The 16,025-nt window shown below is 47.0% G+C and overlaps 1 protein-coding gene across 6 annotated transcripts in view; it reads right to left on the reverse strand.

The window, feature by feature from the left end:
• Positions 1 to 16,025, reverse strand: part of APLP2 (amyloid beta precursor like protein 2) — a 62,306-nt gene that overhangs the window by 20,355 nt on the left and 25,926 nt on the right. For all 6 annotated transcript variants that reach the window (XM_068977025.1, XM_068977023.1, XM_068977022.1 and 3 more), the window contains exons 2-6: positions 8,389 to 8,562; positions 7,422 to 7,545; positions 2,488 to 2,600; positions 1,504 to 1,700; positions 711 to 919 (exon numbers count right to left, since the gene is read on the reverse strand). In XM_068977025.1, coding sequence (XP_068833126.1) covers positions 711 to 919; positions 1,504 to 1,700; positions 2,488 to 2,600; positions 7,422 to 7,545; positions 8,389 to 8,562 — 817 coding nt within the window. The remainder of the gene's footprint in view (positions 1 to 710; positions 920 to 1,503; positions 1,701 to 2,487; positions 2,601 to 7,421; positions 7,546 to 8,388; positions 8,563 to 16,025) is intronic.

The following is a 16,025-nucleotide window of genomic DNA, read 5'->3' on the forward strand; positions in this document are numbered from 1 at the left end:
GTGTAGTGGGGACAGCTGCCTGCCGTGGCGTCTCGGGGGCGCCCAGGGCAGAGGGAGGCAGCGCGGGTGCAGAGGCAGTTTCAGTGGCGGTCACCATCGTCAACACTACTCAGGCCCCTTGAAAGGGCCAGTGTACATTTTCTGTTCTCCAAGGTTAATCACAAACTTCTAGACTCGGTAAGTCATCGGCTCCTGGCTGAACCCTAAACAATTCTTCAGCTCCTAAGTGGCTTCAAATACACAGTCAGCAGGGGGCTGCACAGAAGTGGTCTGGAACGTTCACTTTTTATTTAACGGTGAAATTGAAAGGGCCCTGATCCCTTACCAGCAGGCCATCAAATTCCAGATGCCCCGATGGCCAATCAGGGCAGCCTACAGATTGGAACACACTCGGGAAAAGAGCTAAAGAAGTGAGGTCCACTCTGAAACCTGGGACTTCGGCCTCACTGAGGAAGGGGCTCTAGTCGGGAACACCTCCAGCTGGATGTGGGAGAATCCTGCCGGGGGGCAGACCACATGGTCTCTCTGATTCTCTAAGTCCTCACAATGCACATCACAGTTTCCTGACTCCATCTGTCTGCTGCCAGACCCGGGAGCACCCAGAGCTGACCTCACTTTTGGGGCGTGAAGCTGCCCGCCTGGGAGGCAAGCAGCCTGTAAGTGAATGAAAGAATGTTAACATATTGTAAGTAAATGACTGCCAGGTCTACCTCTGACGTCATGAGTGATCTCCTCCTCCGCGGCGGCCCTGTAGCTGCTGGGCTCGGTGGGGCTCTCCTCATTGTAGTCATCTCCCTTGAAGGTGTCGTAGTAGTAGTCGCGGTCTTCCACCACCTCCTCCCCCTCCTCCTCCTCGTCGTCGTCCTCGTCTGCAGTTGCCTCTGTGAAGTCTTCCAGATCTGCTTCGGTAGGAAACTCACTAAAGGTCACAACAAGAAACGAAGGTCACCACCAACTGCTGCACACAGAGAACCACTGACTCCCTTCCCTGCTCTGAGACTCGGAGCCCAGAGGCAGGGAGTAATAAGTTCAGCCCATCCCTGGTGGCTCAGACGGTGGGAAAGAATCCTGCAATGCAGGAGACCCAGGTTCGATCACTGGGTTGGGAAGATCCCCTGGAGGAGGGAATGACAACCCACTCCAGAATTCTTGCCTGGGAAATCCCACGGACAGAGGAGCCAGGTGGGCTACAGTCCAGGGGCTCGCAAGGAGTCAGACACGACTGAGTGACTAACACTTTCACTTTTTCACTTTCACAGTGAGCTATGCTGCTAAAAGCCCTGAGCCCAGCCACCTCATCAGAAGCTGACCGCCAGGGAGCAGGGGCCTCGTGATTGTGCAGGAAGGCGCGTCCCAGGAGGACAGGTGGATGAAGGCCACTGGTGCACCTAGGCTCAGCCACAGTCAAGTGAGATGTGCTGGCCCGTCTCTGGAGGAACAGGCTTCACCCAGAAGCCTGGGTGTAGCAGCCACAGCCGCCCGGAGGCTCAGGACAGAACTCACCTTTTATAAACGTCATAGTCTTCCTCTTCGTCCTCGTCCTCGTCATCATCGTCATCCTCCTCGTCCTCTTTGGACACCGCAGTTTGGACCACCTTTGTCTGCGGGCAGCACACGTACTCGGTGCCGTGGAACTGGTCCACCCCGCAGGGCAGCAGCATGCCGTAGCTGTACAGGGTCATTCCCTGAGTGAGGCAGGCCTGGGGGCCCGGGATCACGGTCAGGAGACAGCAGTGCGCTCAGAGACCCCTACCCCTAGCTCACTCCAGAAGAAGCCCTCACCAAATCATAGTGTTAAGCCTTTCTCACGGACACATTAATTTTTTGCCAAAAAGTTGTGATGCTACTACTTTACAGATTTACAGATTTCACTTAACCTGCAATGGGAAAATGTCATCTGGCCCAAAACAATGAAAGCCCAAAGGTGGAAAAAATTAAGGCTGGGGGGGTGGTGGTGGTGGCTTCTTTGAGTAATTATCAACACTGGTTAACAGTGGTCAGTAATAGCACACATTCTTCAGTGGTGAGGAATTCAAATTACTTCATAATTAGACAAAATAAAGGCAACTGACTGGAAAAACCAACTAAACTTGGAGGACAAGCTAAGGAAGCTCATTCTCCTCAGAGGAAGAATGAAATGACTTCTAGTCTTGTCAGCATGCATGCCCACACAGATTTTCTGTAACTGGATATTTCCACACAGGCCTTGAGGTCTGGGGCAGCCTTACTGGATGCCCTGCCGAGAGCTTCTTAACAATCCTTTTAACGTCTTTGACTCCAGGCGCTGGACTGTTAATACTGTACTTCCTTACCAAAATATCTATTCTTCTTCCAAGTATTTTTAAGTTAGAAGATACAAGTAACTGTAAACTTTGATGAGATAAAGGGGAAAAAACTGAGTTAAGAAGACTATTATTTTTCTGGAGAAACATACTACTCTCTCTCCCGACAGGAGCAGCAGCCCGACTGCTGCCGTCCAGCCTTTACCTCTTTGACCACGGTGTGCCAGCGCTGGTGATTCTCGCACACCTCCATCCGCTCCTTGTGGAAAAACAGGCACTTCTCTGGAACTAGCAGAACATCACTGACAAATTCACCCACTAGAAAAGAGAAGCTTTGTCAGGAGCAAACCTGATCACAATTCAAGGTGAAAACGACCCGACTGCAGGTTACTGGGATGGTCACGCAGCCACGTGCAGACAGGAGCAGTCTCTGACGCGCGTGAGCTGAGCGGCAGCTCATCTGCAGGAGCCAACTGGACGTTTCGGCTCCAGGCAGGAGTCACAGCCGTGACGCCCGGGATTTCCTCCCTCCTCCCCGCTCTCCATCCCTTACTCCCGGCAGGCCTGCGGCATCCAGCAGGCAAAACAGGAAGAGGAGCCCATCAAGACCTCAAACACACATGATGACTCCCCACCACCTCTGACTTCACACCAACAATAGTCCCAGCCTCTCACTTCTCTATTTCTGCCCACATTGGGTTGAGTAACAAAATGTCCAGGACACTGAGACTGCCTGTTCTCCCAAAGTACAGGTGAACTTTACTTTAGCCCTCTGTGTACCTATAGACACCTCGCTCTAAGACAAACCACCACTGTGATGACTGATCCGGGTACAGACCGTCAGTGGAGAGTGAATGACGAAGGGGGAGAGATGTCTTTGCAGAGGGAAGGTCTGGCAGACATGACTTTACCCGGGTGAGTGATAAGCTGACGGAAGTCATGTTCTGAGAACACATCACCTAGGCCGTCTTTCTGCTACAAACAGTCATCTGGCTCTAATTATACACAACAATGAGAGGATGAGATAGTTGGACGGGATCACCAACTCGATGGACGTGAGTTTGAGCAAGCTTCGGGAGTTGGTGATGGACAGGGAAGCCTGGTGTGCTGCAGTCCATGGGGTCGCAAAGAGTTGGACACGACTGAGGGACAGAACTGAACTGATACACAACAATGTGACAGCATCATATTCAGAGATACTGTGTTAAACAAAGGGCTTAGGCTGTCAAAAATATTGTCATAAAAGATTCAGGAACGTCCTTAGCGGTCCAGAGGTTAAGACTCTACTCTTCCACTGCAGGGGGCACAGGTTCGATACCTGATTGGGGAACTAAGACCCCCACATGCAGCCAAAAGAATAAATAAAAGATTCAAAAGAAAAAGCTCAGGAACTGTCTAGATTAAATATAATACATCGCCCTTTTTGCAAGGGAGCTGCAAAGGACATTATTTGAACACTAAGGACAGTTGTCCCAAGTGTGACTGCTATATCACTGTCATAACCCGAGAATGCCCTTGCTCTTAAGAAGCTGAAAGCTACGTGGAGGTGAACTATCATAAAGTCCCAACTCACTTTCAAATGGTTTAACGATGTAAAGTAAGTAAAGGACACAAAATAGACAGAGTAAGATGGATAAGGCAAAACTGGAAGCCCAGGTAAGAGGTATAGAGTTCACAACTGCACTTACTACAGGTCTGAAACTTCTCAAAAATAAAAGCTGGGGGGAAATTACACATAGCTGCTTAGAAAATAGAGCCCTTATCTTTTAGAAATATGTGCTGAAATATTAAAAAAAAAAAAGGTATCTGTGATTTGTTTCCAAATAATGAGGGGTTGGTGGGAGTGGGCCACAGACGGGGTAAGGTGGGTCCATGAACCGATGCCCGTTTGATTGGGCAATGGGCACATGGCGGGTAAGGCGATGATTCTCTCTGTGTCTGGGTATGTTTGTAATGTCTGTAATAAAAGGCTAGACACTCTGGGTCAGTAGATCCAAAGTAGGCCTCAGTGATCCACACTCAACGAACATCCCAGGGGGCCCACAGGGCCCAAGTACAGGACACTGAGGTGGTGCTGGGCTCAGGGGAGACGCGATAAGTAGGGAGGGGAAAGGAGGCGGGCAGGGTCAGCTCTGACATTTTACAACAGCAACAACAACAAAACAGAAAACCTAATCAGGAAATTGTCTGGCAAGAAAGGTATTGGGGGAATTCCCTGGTGGTCCAGAGGTTAGGACTTGGTGTGCTCACTGCCAGGGTCCGGGTTCAAGCCCTAGCAGGGAAACTAAGATCCCAGAAGTCAAGTGGCAAGGTCAGAAAAAAAAAAAAGAAAAGTTATAGGCCTGAACTGGTGTGAAGACTACACATAGACCAGCTTCCCAGCCTCACCACAGCCTCAGGCCTCAGTCTCTGGGAGGCCAGGGGCAGCCCCTGACCTGCTGTGAAGGGGAATACACACTCTTGTCGTCACAAGCGTCACAAGCAGCGTCACAAGCAGCGTCACAAGCAGCTGCCCCGTATCGACAGCCCTCCACAGGGCAGTGAGGTTTCACTCGCTATTAGCACAGGGATTTTGGGGGCCCAATAGCTCAGTCTGACACTAATACAGGAATACAAAGGTGAATTACACACAGTGCTGCTCTCGAGGGCCTCAAAGGCCCCGGGGAGGTAGAAACAAAAGTTTACCATCAACCAGGCTTACAGTTGGAGCTTAGTACAGGCAAAGCCCGGTGGCAAACTAGGATTCAGCTCCACTGGAGAAGCAATCTGAGGCTCAATCTAAGTAGAAATCACTTGAATTCTGACATCCAAGTACCAGCTCTCATTGTTGACACTAAGTGTATTTACTTGGCAATATATTTATTTTTGGTTTTTATTTTGGCCCCGCCTCGAGGCTTCTGAGAACAAGACATCATGGCAACCATCCCCATCCAAAAATCCTTCCAGAAATAAACAAGGACAGAAACAGCCGCAGGCTCACAGAGCTCCCTTCTTTAGGTGCAGGAGTCCGTCTGTATATAAACGTCAGAGATTAGTAACTACCTCCCCAAAATACCAGCACCTTTGCCTCTTCACACTTTACCAACTCTGTCCCGCTCAGACCAACCTATTTAGATAAAACTTTATGGATAACGAGGCAACTAGTAGTAACGTAAGCTATAAGATTCAGTTTGAGGGGGAACATCAAAGTGTAACTTCTCACTGAATACACTAAGTACCAGTGAAAAAGAGCCACACCGGGAAAGATCGAGTTGCACAGGCTTATGGACAAGGATGCAAAAGGAAGAAATGATTGCTAGGTATCATCTATCTATTGAGTATTCAAGAATGCTCTTTCATTTCCTTAAGCTTGAGAGTTTTACAGAGAATGAATGAAACCTCATACCCAGAGATTCCTTACAGCCAAATGCAATGAAAAAACACCTTCCAAACCACGTCACACACAACTTTTCAAAAGCCTCTCACCACTGCAGGGTGCTCAATTTTAAATAAACCCTGTTAAACACACACAGTGTCCTTTCCCCCACTCAACATGTTTAAAACAAAGTAATTACTATGTATTTTAAATACTGTTACTCAGGTGCTGCCTCTGTTAGTTTGCTATATGTGAGAATGAGAAAAGCAATGAATCCCATGTTAGGAAAGGTTTTAATGAAGGGAGGGAGGGGAACAGGTTAAGTTAATGGTTAACAGAAACAGCCACACACAGAGAACAAAGCAATGGATACTGAGAGGGAAGGGGGGGTGGGAGGAATTGGAAGGCTGGGACTGACATACTATTATGTATAAAACAGGTGACCAGTGAGAGTGGACTGTACCGCACAGGGAGCTCTACTCAGTGCTCTACGGGGACCTGAACGGGGAGGAAATTCAAAAAAGATTTGGAAACACGGCTGATTCACTTTGCTGTACAACAGAAACTAACACAATATTATAAAGCAACTATACTCTAATAAATATTAATTTAAAAATAAACACATCCACAGAACTCCAGAGGCTATCTACTTTTTGCTAAACTTTTTGTTTTATATTGGGATATAGCTGATTAACAAAGTAGTGATAGTTTCAGGTGGACAGCAAAAGGGACTCAGCCATACATATACCTGTATCCATTCTCCCCCAACCTCCTCTCCCATCCAGGCTGCCACAGAACACTGCAGGCTATCTACGCTTAATACTCTGTGTTAGTCCTATTATAGATCATCAAAAATTGATCATTTTGCCCCATTAAGCTTTTATGACCAAATCTCCCCAAGTCACCCAGGTTACAGATGTGTGAACATAATTCAGGTGTGTTGATGATGAGTGGTCAGCATGAACACACTCACTACATAAACATTTGGAATAGCCCTACTTCTGGGTGATAAAATGTTACAGCGGTCCCCAAGTTCGCTCTGACTGTTCATACAAATGCATGGAGTCAGGAACACCCTTATCAGCTGAGCCTTCAGACGGGCAGGTGGCACAGGGCCTGGCTGAGGCCGCCCTGATGTCTACAGCAGCTATGACTCACTCCTTCAGCTCCTGAACACTAACACGGAGTCTGATCTGGCCGGCGATACAGGACTTCAGCAAAATGTGTGGGCGAATTAAGGGGACCAGAAGACCACCCCTCTGGCTGCTGCAGTCCTACGCATGCTAGGGCTGTTAACAGTCGTTTCAGACTCTCGACGTGAACAAAGCTGGGCCGCTCTGAGGGCAGCGCGCTCACTCAGGGCTGTAGAGAAGGCTCATTCTGTGAAGTCAGAGGATGCCCACAATGGGAGAGGCAGAGTGAGTGACCAGACGAGTCACCTATCAATGCCAGAAAGCTGCGAGTGTTCAAAGGTCCCCGATGAATTCCTACAGCCCTTGGCTTCTTAGCAGATGAAGCTATTTCACTGTGAGCCGAGAGAAAATGAAATCTAAGGGACTTCCAAGGCGGCCCAGTGGTTAAAACTTCACCTTCCAATGCAGGGGGACACGGGTTCAATCCCTGGTCAGGGAGATAAGGTCCCATTATGCTACCCAACATGGCCAAAAAATAAAAATTAAAAATATTTTTATAGTTTTAAAAAAATTTTTTTCAAAAAGAAAAGAAAATGTGAGACCGGGGACCCTGACTCGCTGAGCGGCACCCAGAGGCCCCAGGAGGCTCACCGAGACACTTGAAGGGGATCACGACGTGGCTCTTGCACTGCTTCTCGCCCCTCCGGCACCAGTTGTCCACACTGACCGGCTGGTTTGCCTCCATCACATTTGTGATCTGTAGTTCTGGATACATCTGCAAGGAACAGGGAACATGCACGGTAAACGGACTTTGTCCATCACAGACGGGCACTGGCCGGGCAAGTGAGGGCGAGGGTCTGTGTGCTCCGCTTCGCCATCGTCCTCTGTAAATGTGAAGACCCCTCGCTGCCCGGTTCCAGCTGAACTCCTCCTCAAGTACAGACATTCTGTGACCATTAGCTTTCTTTCGACAGGCAGACTTCGGAGCATTTCTAACACATCTTCTCTTTAAAAGGACCTACAGAAGCAACAAGCGTTCACCCCAAAACGAGTCTTATTAGGTATTGAGTCCACTTACAGGACATGTGTAAATAGCCAAGTTCATGAACTAAAACATTTGAAAGGCAAGTCTATGGAAGTGTCTGTTAATGAAACTATACAATAATATTCCAGCCCTGACCCCAAAGGCTAGTTTTGGTAAGAAGTTAAAACATCTCATATCCTTTTCTACATCAAGTGTTGACCTGAAAGGTCTGTTCAATCAGACCTGAGAGAATCCCTTACGATACTCGTGGCTCCTGGCTACAGCCTACAAGTGCAAAACACAAGTGCACACCTGACAAGGGGCCTGCTTCACGTCTTCCTGCGACACGTGGGAAGCCAAGGCTGCATCTCTATGGCTCTGGTCAAGCTCCTGCAGTATTCCTTCTGGAAAGGCCAAGAGCTTGCAGCACGCCTGGGCCAGGCACACAAGCAGAACAAAAGCTTACTGCCTGGTCATTACAAGCTTGGTCTTAGGTCAAATGAGGAAAACGATGGAGCACCTGTTGCTAAGGTTAATAGGCTCACACATGACCCAGAAAGAAAAGCATCTTTAAGCTTCAGGCAGCACGCTCACCTCCTGACAGTACTGGAGAACTTCTTCTTTTGTGCCAAAGCAGCTCTGGGTGCCCGCTGGGTCAGGCTCCCACCTCCCAGTCTGGATGTTCACATGCATGTTTAACTTCCCACAGAACATTGCGATCTGAGGCTCAGCGACAGCGAATCCTGTTCCAGCGCTGGCTGCGAGGGCCTACAGAGGGAAAACAATTCCAGGGTCACTCCCAGGAGGCAGGCGCGGAGGCGGCAGAGACAACTGACCTTTAAAAACTCTTCATTAGTTACTATTCCTTCTTCATAAACAAATCTTTTTCCCAGGAACAAAGCCAGAATAAAGACCTTTGGACGTCTACGGTGGAGAGAAAGGTGGGTGAGAAACATAACCCCCTCTCCACATCTGGATAGTTCTGACCTGGGAACAGATCATCCGCCTGCAGTCCCCTCCAACACAAGCAAATCCACTTCCTAGCCCGGAACACACCAAGCCACAGAGTACAGAATGGCAGAAGTTCCAGGGATTCTATTCAATTCACTCACACGACAAAATTTTATTGAGCAGCTACTATCTTTGCACAGCAGCATGCTAAATGCTTAACACACAAAGTGAAGTCGCTCAGCTGTATCCAGCTCTTTGTGACCCCATGGACTGTAGCCTACCATGTTCCTCCATCCATGGGATTTTCCAATGGCAACCCCTGGAGTGGGTTGCCATTGACTTCTCCAGGGGATCCTCCCGACCCAGGGATCGAACCCAGGTCTCCCGCACTGTAGGCAAACGCTTTACCGTCTGAGCCACCAGGGAAGTCAACACACAAGGATGAGCCAAAGATTATGCTCCCTGCCTGCAAGGGCTTACGGTCTAGTCCACAGTCGACTCTCACACAGGAAGTGTGATCCCACCCCAGACATCCTGAGGAGGAAGAGAACGCAGAGCTGGAGGAGCCTATGGTACAAAACAGGGATGTGACGTAGGCCTGGGTAGGAGGTGGACTGGGGAAACGTCCCAAAGAGTGACACTGGAACAGCTCTGGGCATCTGTGTGGGGACTGTCGACTGAGAGTCTGCCGAGGCCCTAAGGGAGGTGGGTAGCACGCAGGGTCCAGACTGGACAATCCTTAGACCAAGGAAGGATGGAGTGCTGAGCATTTTAAGTACAGCCTTAATATTTCCAAATGCAGCTCTGATGCTCTCTGTATGCAAGGGAATGGCTCAGGAGCTGGAGAAATAACAGTAGCTCAGGTAAGACACCCCTGGGAGACAGGAAAGGCCTGGTGACGATGGTGAGGGGTGCGATACGTCGAAAGGGAACAGTAAAAGGGACTTCAAGAACAACTTCATCTCGTGTTAGGAAAAAAACCCCAGCTGTTTGTAGCCGTTAATCGCTCACAAATTACAGGTGACAAAAACATCTAGGTATGATGAAGCTCCTGCAGTCTCGTGCACCAGAAAAAAACACAGGCATCTCTGCGTCTGCAGATATACCAATATTCACAGTGACATCCACAATAAAGTTTTGTTGTCTCTCCTAATATAAAGGTTCTTTAAAACAGAAATTAAACATCTTTTAAAAAACGTGAAAACTTGAGGGTCGGGTTAGATTATATGGTCTATTATGATCTTTTCAAAAAGAGCAAAGAGCATTAATATGAAATGGGTCTTCCTATTAACAGGAGAAAGCAGATTTGGCTTTTAAAATATACAGAAAGTCGTGTTTTCCAGGCAAGTCTCATTGATCTGTGCTGATGGACTGATTACAGACATGAATGGTCCTTCCAATCAGAAGCCTATGTTAGATTCTGAAATACCACATTTTCCAGGACCAACTTACCACCTGTGCAAGTTTTGCTTTGCAGCTTATTAAGATTAGCCTGCTTTCCACTAGCATGAGACAAGGAAGCACGAACACTTGCTCGATAGTGGGGGGAAAGCTAATCTGGATCTAAAATGTTGCCAAGATCAATCAGGGCCAAGAAACACCTCAATGAAATCCAATGAGGAGAACAGTCAGCAACTTTATTAAGTAGAATAGATCGTTGCCCTACTGTGAGGAATAATCATTTATTAAAGTAGAAGACAGATACTACACCTTCAGAATAACTGATTGTGAAGCTACATACTGGAGTTAAGTCTTGTCTACTCAAAAGAAAGAAAAAAAAACTTAAGGTACCTGTGGAAAGAATGCACAGGTAGTACCCTAACGCAGGGGTCCCCAGCCTTAGGGATCTAATGCCTGCTTACCTGAGGTGGAGCTGATGTCATTACAGAAACAAAGTGCACAGTAAATGTGCTCGGATCATCTCAGAAGCAGCCCCTCACCCTGGTTTCTGGTGTCAAAAAGGCTGGGGACCACGGCCCTAGTGGCATTCAATTCAAATAGATCATTAAAAGGTATAAAGAGGCATAAGATAAAGATGCTTAATTCTCACACTGGGCTGGAGATATGCACAAAAAATGCCTCTTGTACTGGTCATTCTTCTTCTGGGAGCCATACTGAGGATCAGGGCTAGTAACCTGGGTTAAGATGCTCAGGGAAATGAGCATACAGCACACAAGGGGGCACACACAGAGACAGAGGGGAGCGAACCCCAGGATGCACTCTGCACTGAAACCAGTATTCTCAGCCAATTCCTTCCTTCCAATTCGTCAAAAGCTTAGACAGATATAAACAATCAACGGGTCAGGAAATACTATTTCCTAGTAGCTTAGATGCTCAGCCGTGTCTAACTCTTTGTGACCGCATGGACAGTAGCCCACTAGGCTCCTCTGTCCATGGAATTCTCCAGGCAAGAATACTATAGTGGGTTGCCCTGGCCTCCTCCAGGGGATCTTTCCAACCCAGTGATCAAACTTGCATCTCTTATGTCTCCTGCACTGTAGGCAGATTCTTTACTACTGTGCCACCTGGGAAGCCCAGTATTTCCTAAACCTGCTACAGATGAACTGAAAGATGCTGAGCCACAGTTTCTAAATTCTGGACTAGACTTATGGATATATACAACAACAGGGCTAAATCTGAAATCAGATTCGTGGTTATCCATAAAAGAGTTAACGACTGGGAAAGAGGACAAGAATATTTTTGAACAATAAAAATTTTTTACAAGTTTTAGTCTGGTAATAATTGCATGCATATAAACATTTTTCACAACTCAAAAAATGGTACATTCTAATATTAAACAAGTGGAATGCCAGGGTGGGATCTCAGGGGTGGGATCTTATCTTTCAGAAGTACAGGGGCAAGGGAGGGAAGCCATTTGCCTCTTATATTCCAAAAATGAATGTAGGTAAGAAGCAGCGTCAGCTACGTGAGCTCGCCCAGGCCACAGAGTGGGCGTGGTCAAGATCATGCAGGCAAATGCCCATCTCACAGCAGATGATGGCCCATGCGTGGCTGTTGGCTGAAAGACCACAAAGGCTCTGACTGTAAGAATGCTCAGTTTACGGGTCAGCCACGGAGGTCAGCACACTGGTGCTAAGTGCACTTGATCTTTGTGTAGAGATAGTCGACATCATCTTCCCCAAAGAGGATCCCAAACACCCAAGGGTAAAGCAGCGGGAAGCAGCAGCCTGCAGCCACAGCTCCTCACATCAGTTACCACGAAGGGAAAGGAGGGCAACTGGAATCGGTCCAGACAGCTCATATGCTGCTGTGATTCACTTCTGAGTTCAGAAAGATTAATCTTTGTGGTCATCAGAGACTCTCAAGAAGGTATCATTTGGAATATAAACAGCCTCTGCGGACCGTGTCCAGGAATCAACTAATCAAACATACCCTAACCTTACCTAGAGTACAATAGGATTTTTTGTTGTTGTTTTTTGTTTTTCCTGTAATGCTTGTGCTTCTTTCCTTTGAAAATGCTCTTATTTAATGTGCTCTCCATTTTCTGAAGCACACACTGTGCTTTGATCCATTACATCAACATATAAATCAATCTGCTTCTTAAATCTAACATGTTACAAATGGGATTTTGCTGCCAAGTCAGCACTTCTGACATCCTGTGAACCTGGAATCCTCCACCAGAGAAAATGAATGCCCCATGCCAGGGCACTGTGGCCAGCCCTCGATCTGTGCGTGCTGCAGCACTTTCCAGGCTTTGAGTACAAATTGCATCAACCGCTTTCCTAGCCCAGCACTTCCACTTTACTTAATAATTCATTCTTAATAAGAAATCCCATTCTATTAATTTGGCTCAGGAAAAGAGTTTAGCTACCTGAGGATGGCAATTCAACTTGGTTAAAAGTGCTTCTAGTCACTTGGTTGAAAACCTGAAATGGCTTAAAGCAACAAATAAATAGGAATAAACAGAAATCTCATCCTAACGCCGATCAAGGGTCTTCAGTCATCACCGCAGGAGAAGCATCTCCTGGGCCCGCCTCAGCCCCATCTCCCTTCACGAAACTGCTCCCCCATCCAAAGCAAACAGGCAACCCATTACTTCCCCACTAAAGCTACTGCCCCAGGATCTGATTTGGCTCCAGGCTCTGTTGAGAGTGCCTGCCATGGAGGGAGCATCCTTCAGAGAGGAGAGCTTTATCTCGTTCCTGAGGGAGTCTGCTTCCTGGCACAGGAAGTGCCCCCGTGGTCTGGTCCAGAGCCTCACAGCTTCAGCTCCCATCATAGCACTGAGCAAGCAGCGCCTACTTACCACGGCACAGGAGTGACATCGAGACGGACTCTTACTCAAAGACGCTTTTAAAAAAACGAAGTCAGTGAATGACAATCTACTCGTGGATGTGAAGATCCTGTATTCATTTCTGTCTGCTCAAGTTCTGAATGGCACCTCCTAAATTAAAATGACTTGTCTGTGTCCACACACCTGCGGCTAAGATTTACTTAATCGAGCAAAGTTTAACAAAATCCATAGTCTCAAGGTTATTGCCCCAATATATTAACTACAAAAAGGAAGACAAATGACTTCACAAGTGGAGACACTGCCGTGTCTCCAGCAATAATTCACGTTAAGAGGACAGATGAGCAAAGACGCACCGATCGCTGTCCCTGACTGGAGGCTACGGACAAAAAAAAAACAGATGCAACGTGGGAGCCCAGACAGCATCCTAGAACAGGAAAAGGACGCTGGAGGAAACCTGGAGCCGGATGTGAGCAAGGCCTGTGAGTCAGTTAACAGCACGGTACCAGTGTCCGCCTCCCATCTTTGATAACCGCACGAGGGCTGTGTCAGATGTTAACATGAAGAGAAACACCGTGTTAATGTATGGGGGAACCCCTCTAGTATTTCTGCAACTTTTAAAATATTCTAAAATTAGTTCAGAATAAAACAGCTTTGGTGTTTTAAATCCTGATCCTCACTTGCCTGAATGTGACTGTGACTGCAAGGTTTCAATCTGTCAAAAGGAAATGAAACATTTCGGCAGGACAACTAGCGAGTGAATCAAGCAGGCCCAATACCTGAAAAACTGTTTATTCCGAACATACCATAATGTAGTAGAACCCCCATGTGTGTATAGATTATATCTGATTTCTCTCCAGTGGGGGGACTACTACAATCCTGCCCAGAACCTACCGTGTAAGAGACCCCACTTCTATTACTGTCCAAAGGGTGACCATAGTCTGATGCCCCAATTACGTCTTCCCAAGCTTTCAATTGAAGCTCCAGGGACTTCCCTGGGGGTCCAATGGTTAAGAACCTGCCTTGCAATGCAGGGGACACAGATTCAATCCCTGGTCTGGGAACTGGGATCCTACATGAAATGGGACAACTAAACCCATCATGGACAACTGTCGAGCCTGCACTCCAGAGCCTGCCAGCTGCAACTGGAGAGTAGCCTCTGCTCGCTGCAGCCAGAGAAAGCCTGAGCACAGCAACCGACAGCCTGTGCGCCGCGACAAAAAGCCAGTGGGGCCAAAACGAAATAAATAAAAACAAAAAAGCTCCGGGCTTCAAACATTGTAACCTACTATTTAATAAGACAGCAGAATTCTTGTTGAGCATTTTCCAGCTTTGGAAGCAAACAGAGAAGCCTGTGCTTAAAAGGGAGTTTACACCACACCAGCTAAAAATCCTCGGCCTCCCTTTTCTTTTTTTCTTAACATTTGGACTTAATTCTAATTAGAAACTGGTGAATTAGGTTAGGCGGAAGAACTCTAAATGTAAAAGGCCATTTTTCTTCCAGCGACATATGCCAGCTGTCAGGTATCATTTTCGTAGGCAGTAATTTATACAAATGATCCTGCTTTTATTAGAGCTTTAAATATTCAAGTATGGATAAGGTATCAATTCCAAGACTGAAAGCAGTTTAGAGTGTCTCCAAGGCTTTTGACAGGAACATGGTGGTCTGTCCATCTGGGCTATACTGGGAAGGCTGCAAGCATTAAGGTTTAAGAGCGGTCTGTCTTTAAGTGTTTCAGAGATGAGAGCTAATAGTCTTTTATAAAGTTACTGAAATACAGAAAACACTTTCATATATCAAAAAAAAAAAAGGAGTAGAACAGTGTTCATGGATCTAGAATTCTCAAATGAACAAATTCTCTACAGGTTCCTGTGTTTCTTTCCAATTGCCCATAATAAAATAGGAATTCTACAAAACTGACGTCCTTGGGTACAGAGATCCTAGGGACGATGGGCTTTTCCAACCATCATCTCCTAACCCCAGAGCAAGTGCATGACATGACGGCTAAGAGCACCGGCTATACGGGGCGGACGAAGCGTGGCTGAGTTCTGGCCCTACCACTGACGAACTGTGCCACATTTGGGAGGTTACCTAAGTAACCTCCTGGACCCCAGTCTCCTGTCTATAAAATGAGGACAATAATAACTAGACACCATAGTGATGTTTTGAGGTTTAATGAGTTTCACACACATGAAGTGCTTGAAATAGTGCTTGTTACATAGGAGTTCTTCAAGTGTTGGTGGCTAATATCATCAGGCTTTAAACTTTATCTGTAAAATAGGGCTACTGACACACTACTCCTCTCAGGCCTGTTGTGGGATTAAATTAAGAGAATGCAAGTAAGCACTAAGCAAAACTCCTGACTCAAACATCAGCATTGTTATCATCGGCTGGCTCTTGAAGGCATCATTCTCTCAGGCTGCCAGAACAGGGGCTTAAGTCATGGGTGTACCACATGAGCAGTCACGTCCCCACAAATCCATGAAACAGAGTGAAGATGGCACCTTCCTTCTCTAGATTTGAAATCTGGATGCACCAGAGTGGGCTGCATCCACACTCCATGCTTTACTTTGAGGGAATTCAGTCATCAAAGGTTCACACGACGATTCAGTACCAGGTTCTGGTTTGGCTTCCTGCTGAAAGTGAGGTCAAGATTAATCTGTGTTTCCTATCAAAAGGACACTATGTTATTTCCCTAAATCTTGAGGGCTGTTCTCTTTGACCTAACTGGGTAAGTAGTCTTGTGGAGGTTATTCTCTCTTGACCCCAGTTATCCCTTTCAGGGGATGTAAATATAGCGTTACCCAAATGTTAGGTGTTTCAATAAATGACACCCATGGTATCAGCTCTGGCTCCCATTACAGCAGACAGAAGCCCACGCTCCTGTAACTCTTGACACATGAGACACACAGCTTGCAAAAGACAGCCTCCTTACTACATAAAAATCTGCCCGATTCCCAAGCAAAGCAGTGACCTGTCATTTTTGAAGGCTGTGACCTGCAGAGGTCAGAAAGCTGGGACAGTGGA

This window comes from Capricornis sumatraensis, chromosome 8, assembly GCF_032405125.1.
Source record: "Capricornis sumatraensis isolate serow.1 chromosome 8, serow.2, whole genome shotgun sequence".
Lineage (NCBI taxonomy): Eukaryota > Metazoa > Chordata > Mammalia > Artiodactyla > Bovidae > Capricornis > Capricornis sumatraensis.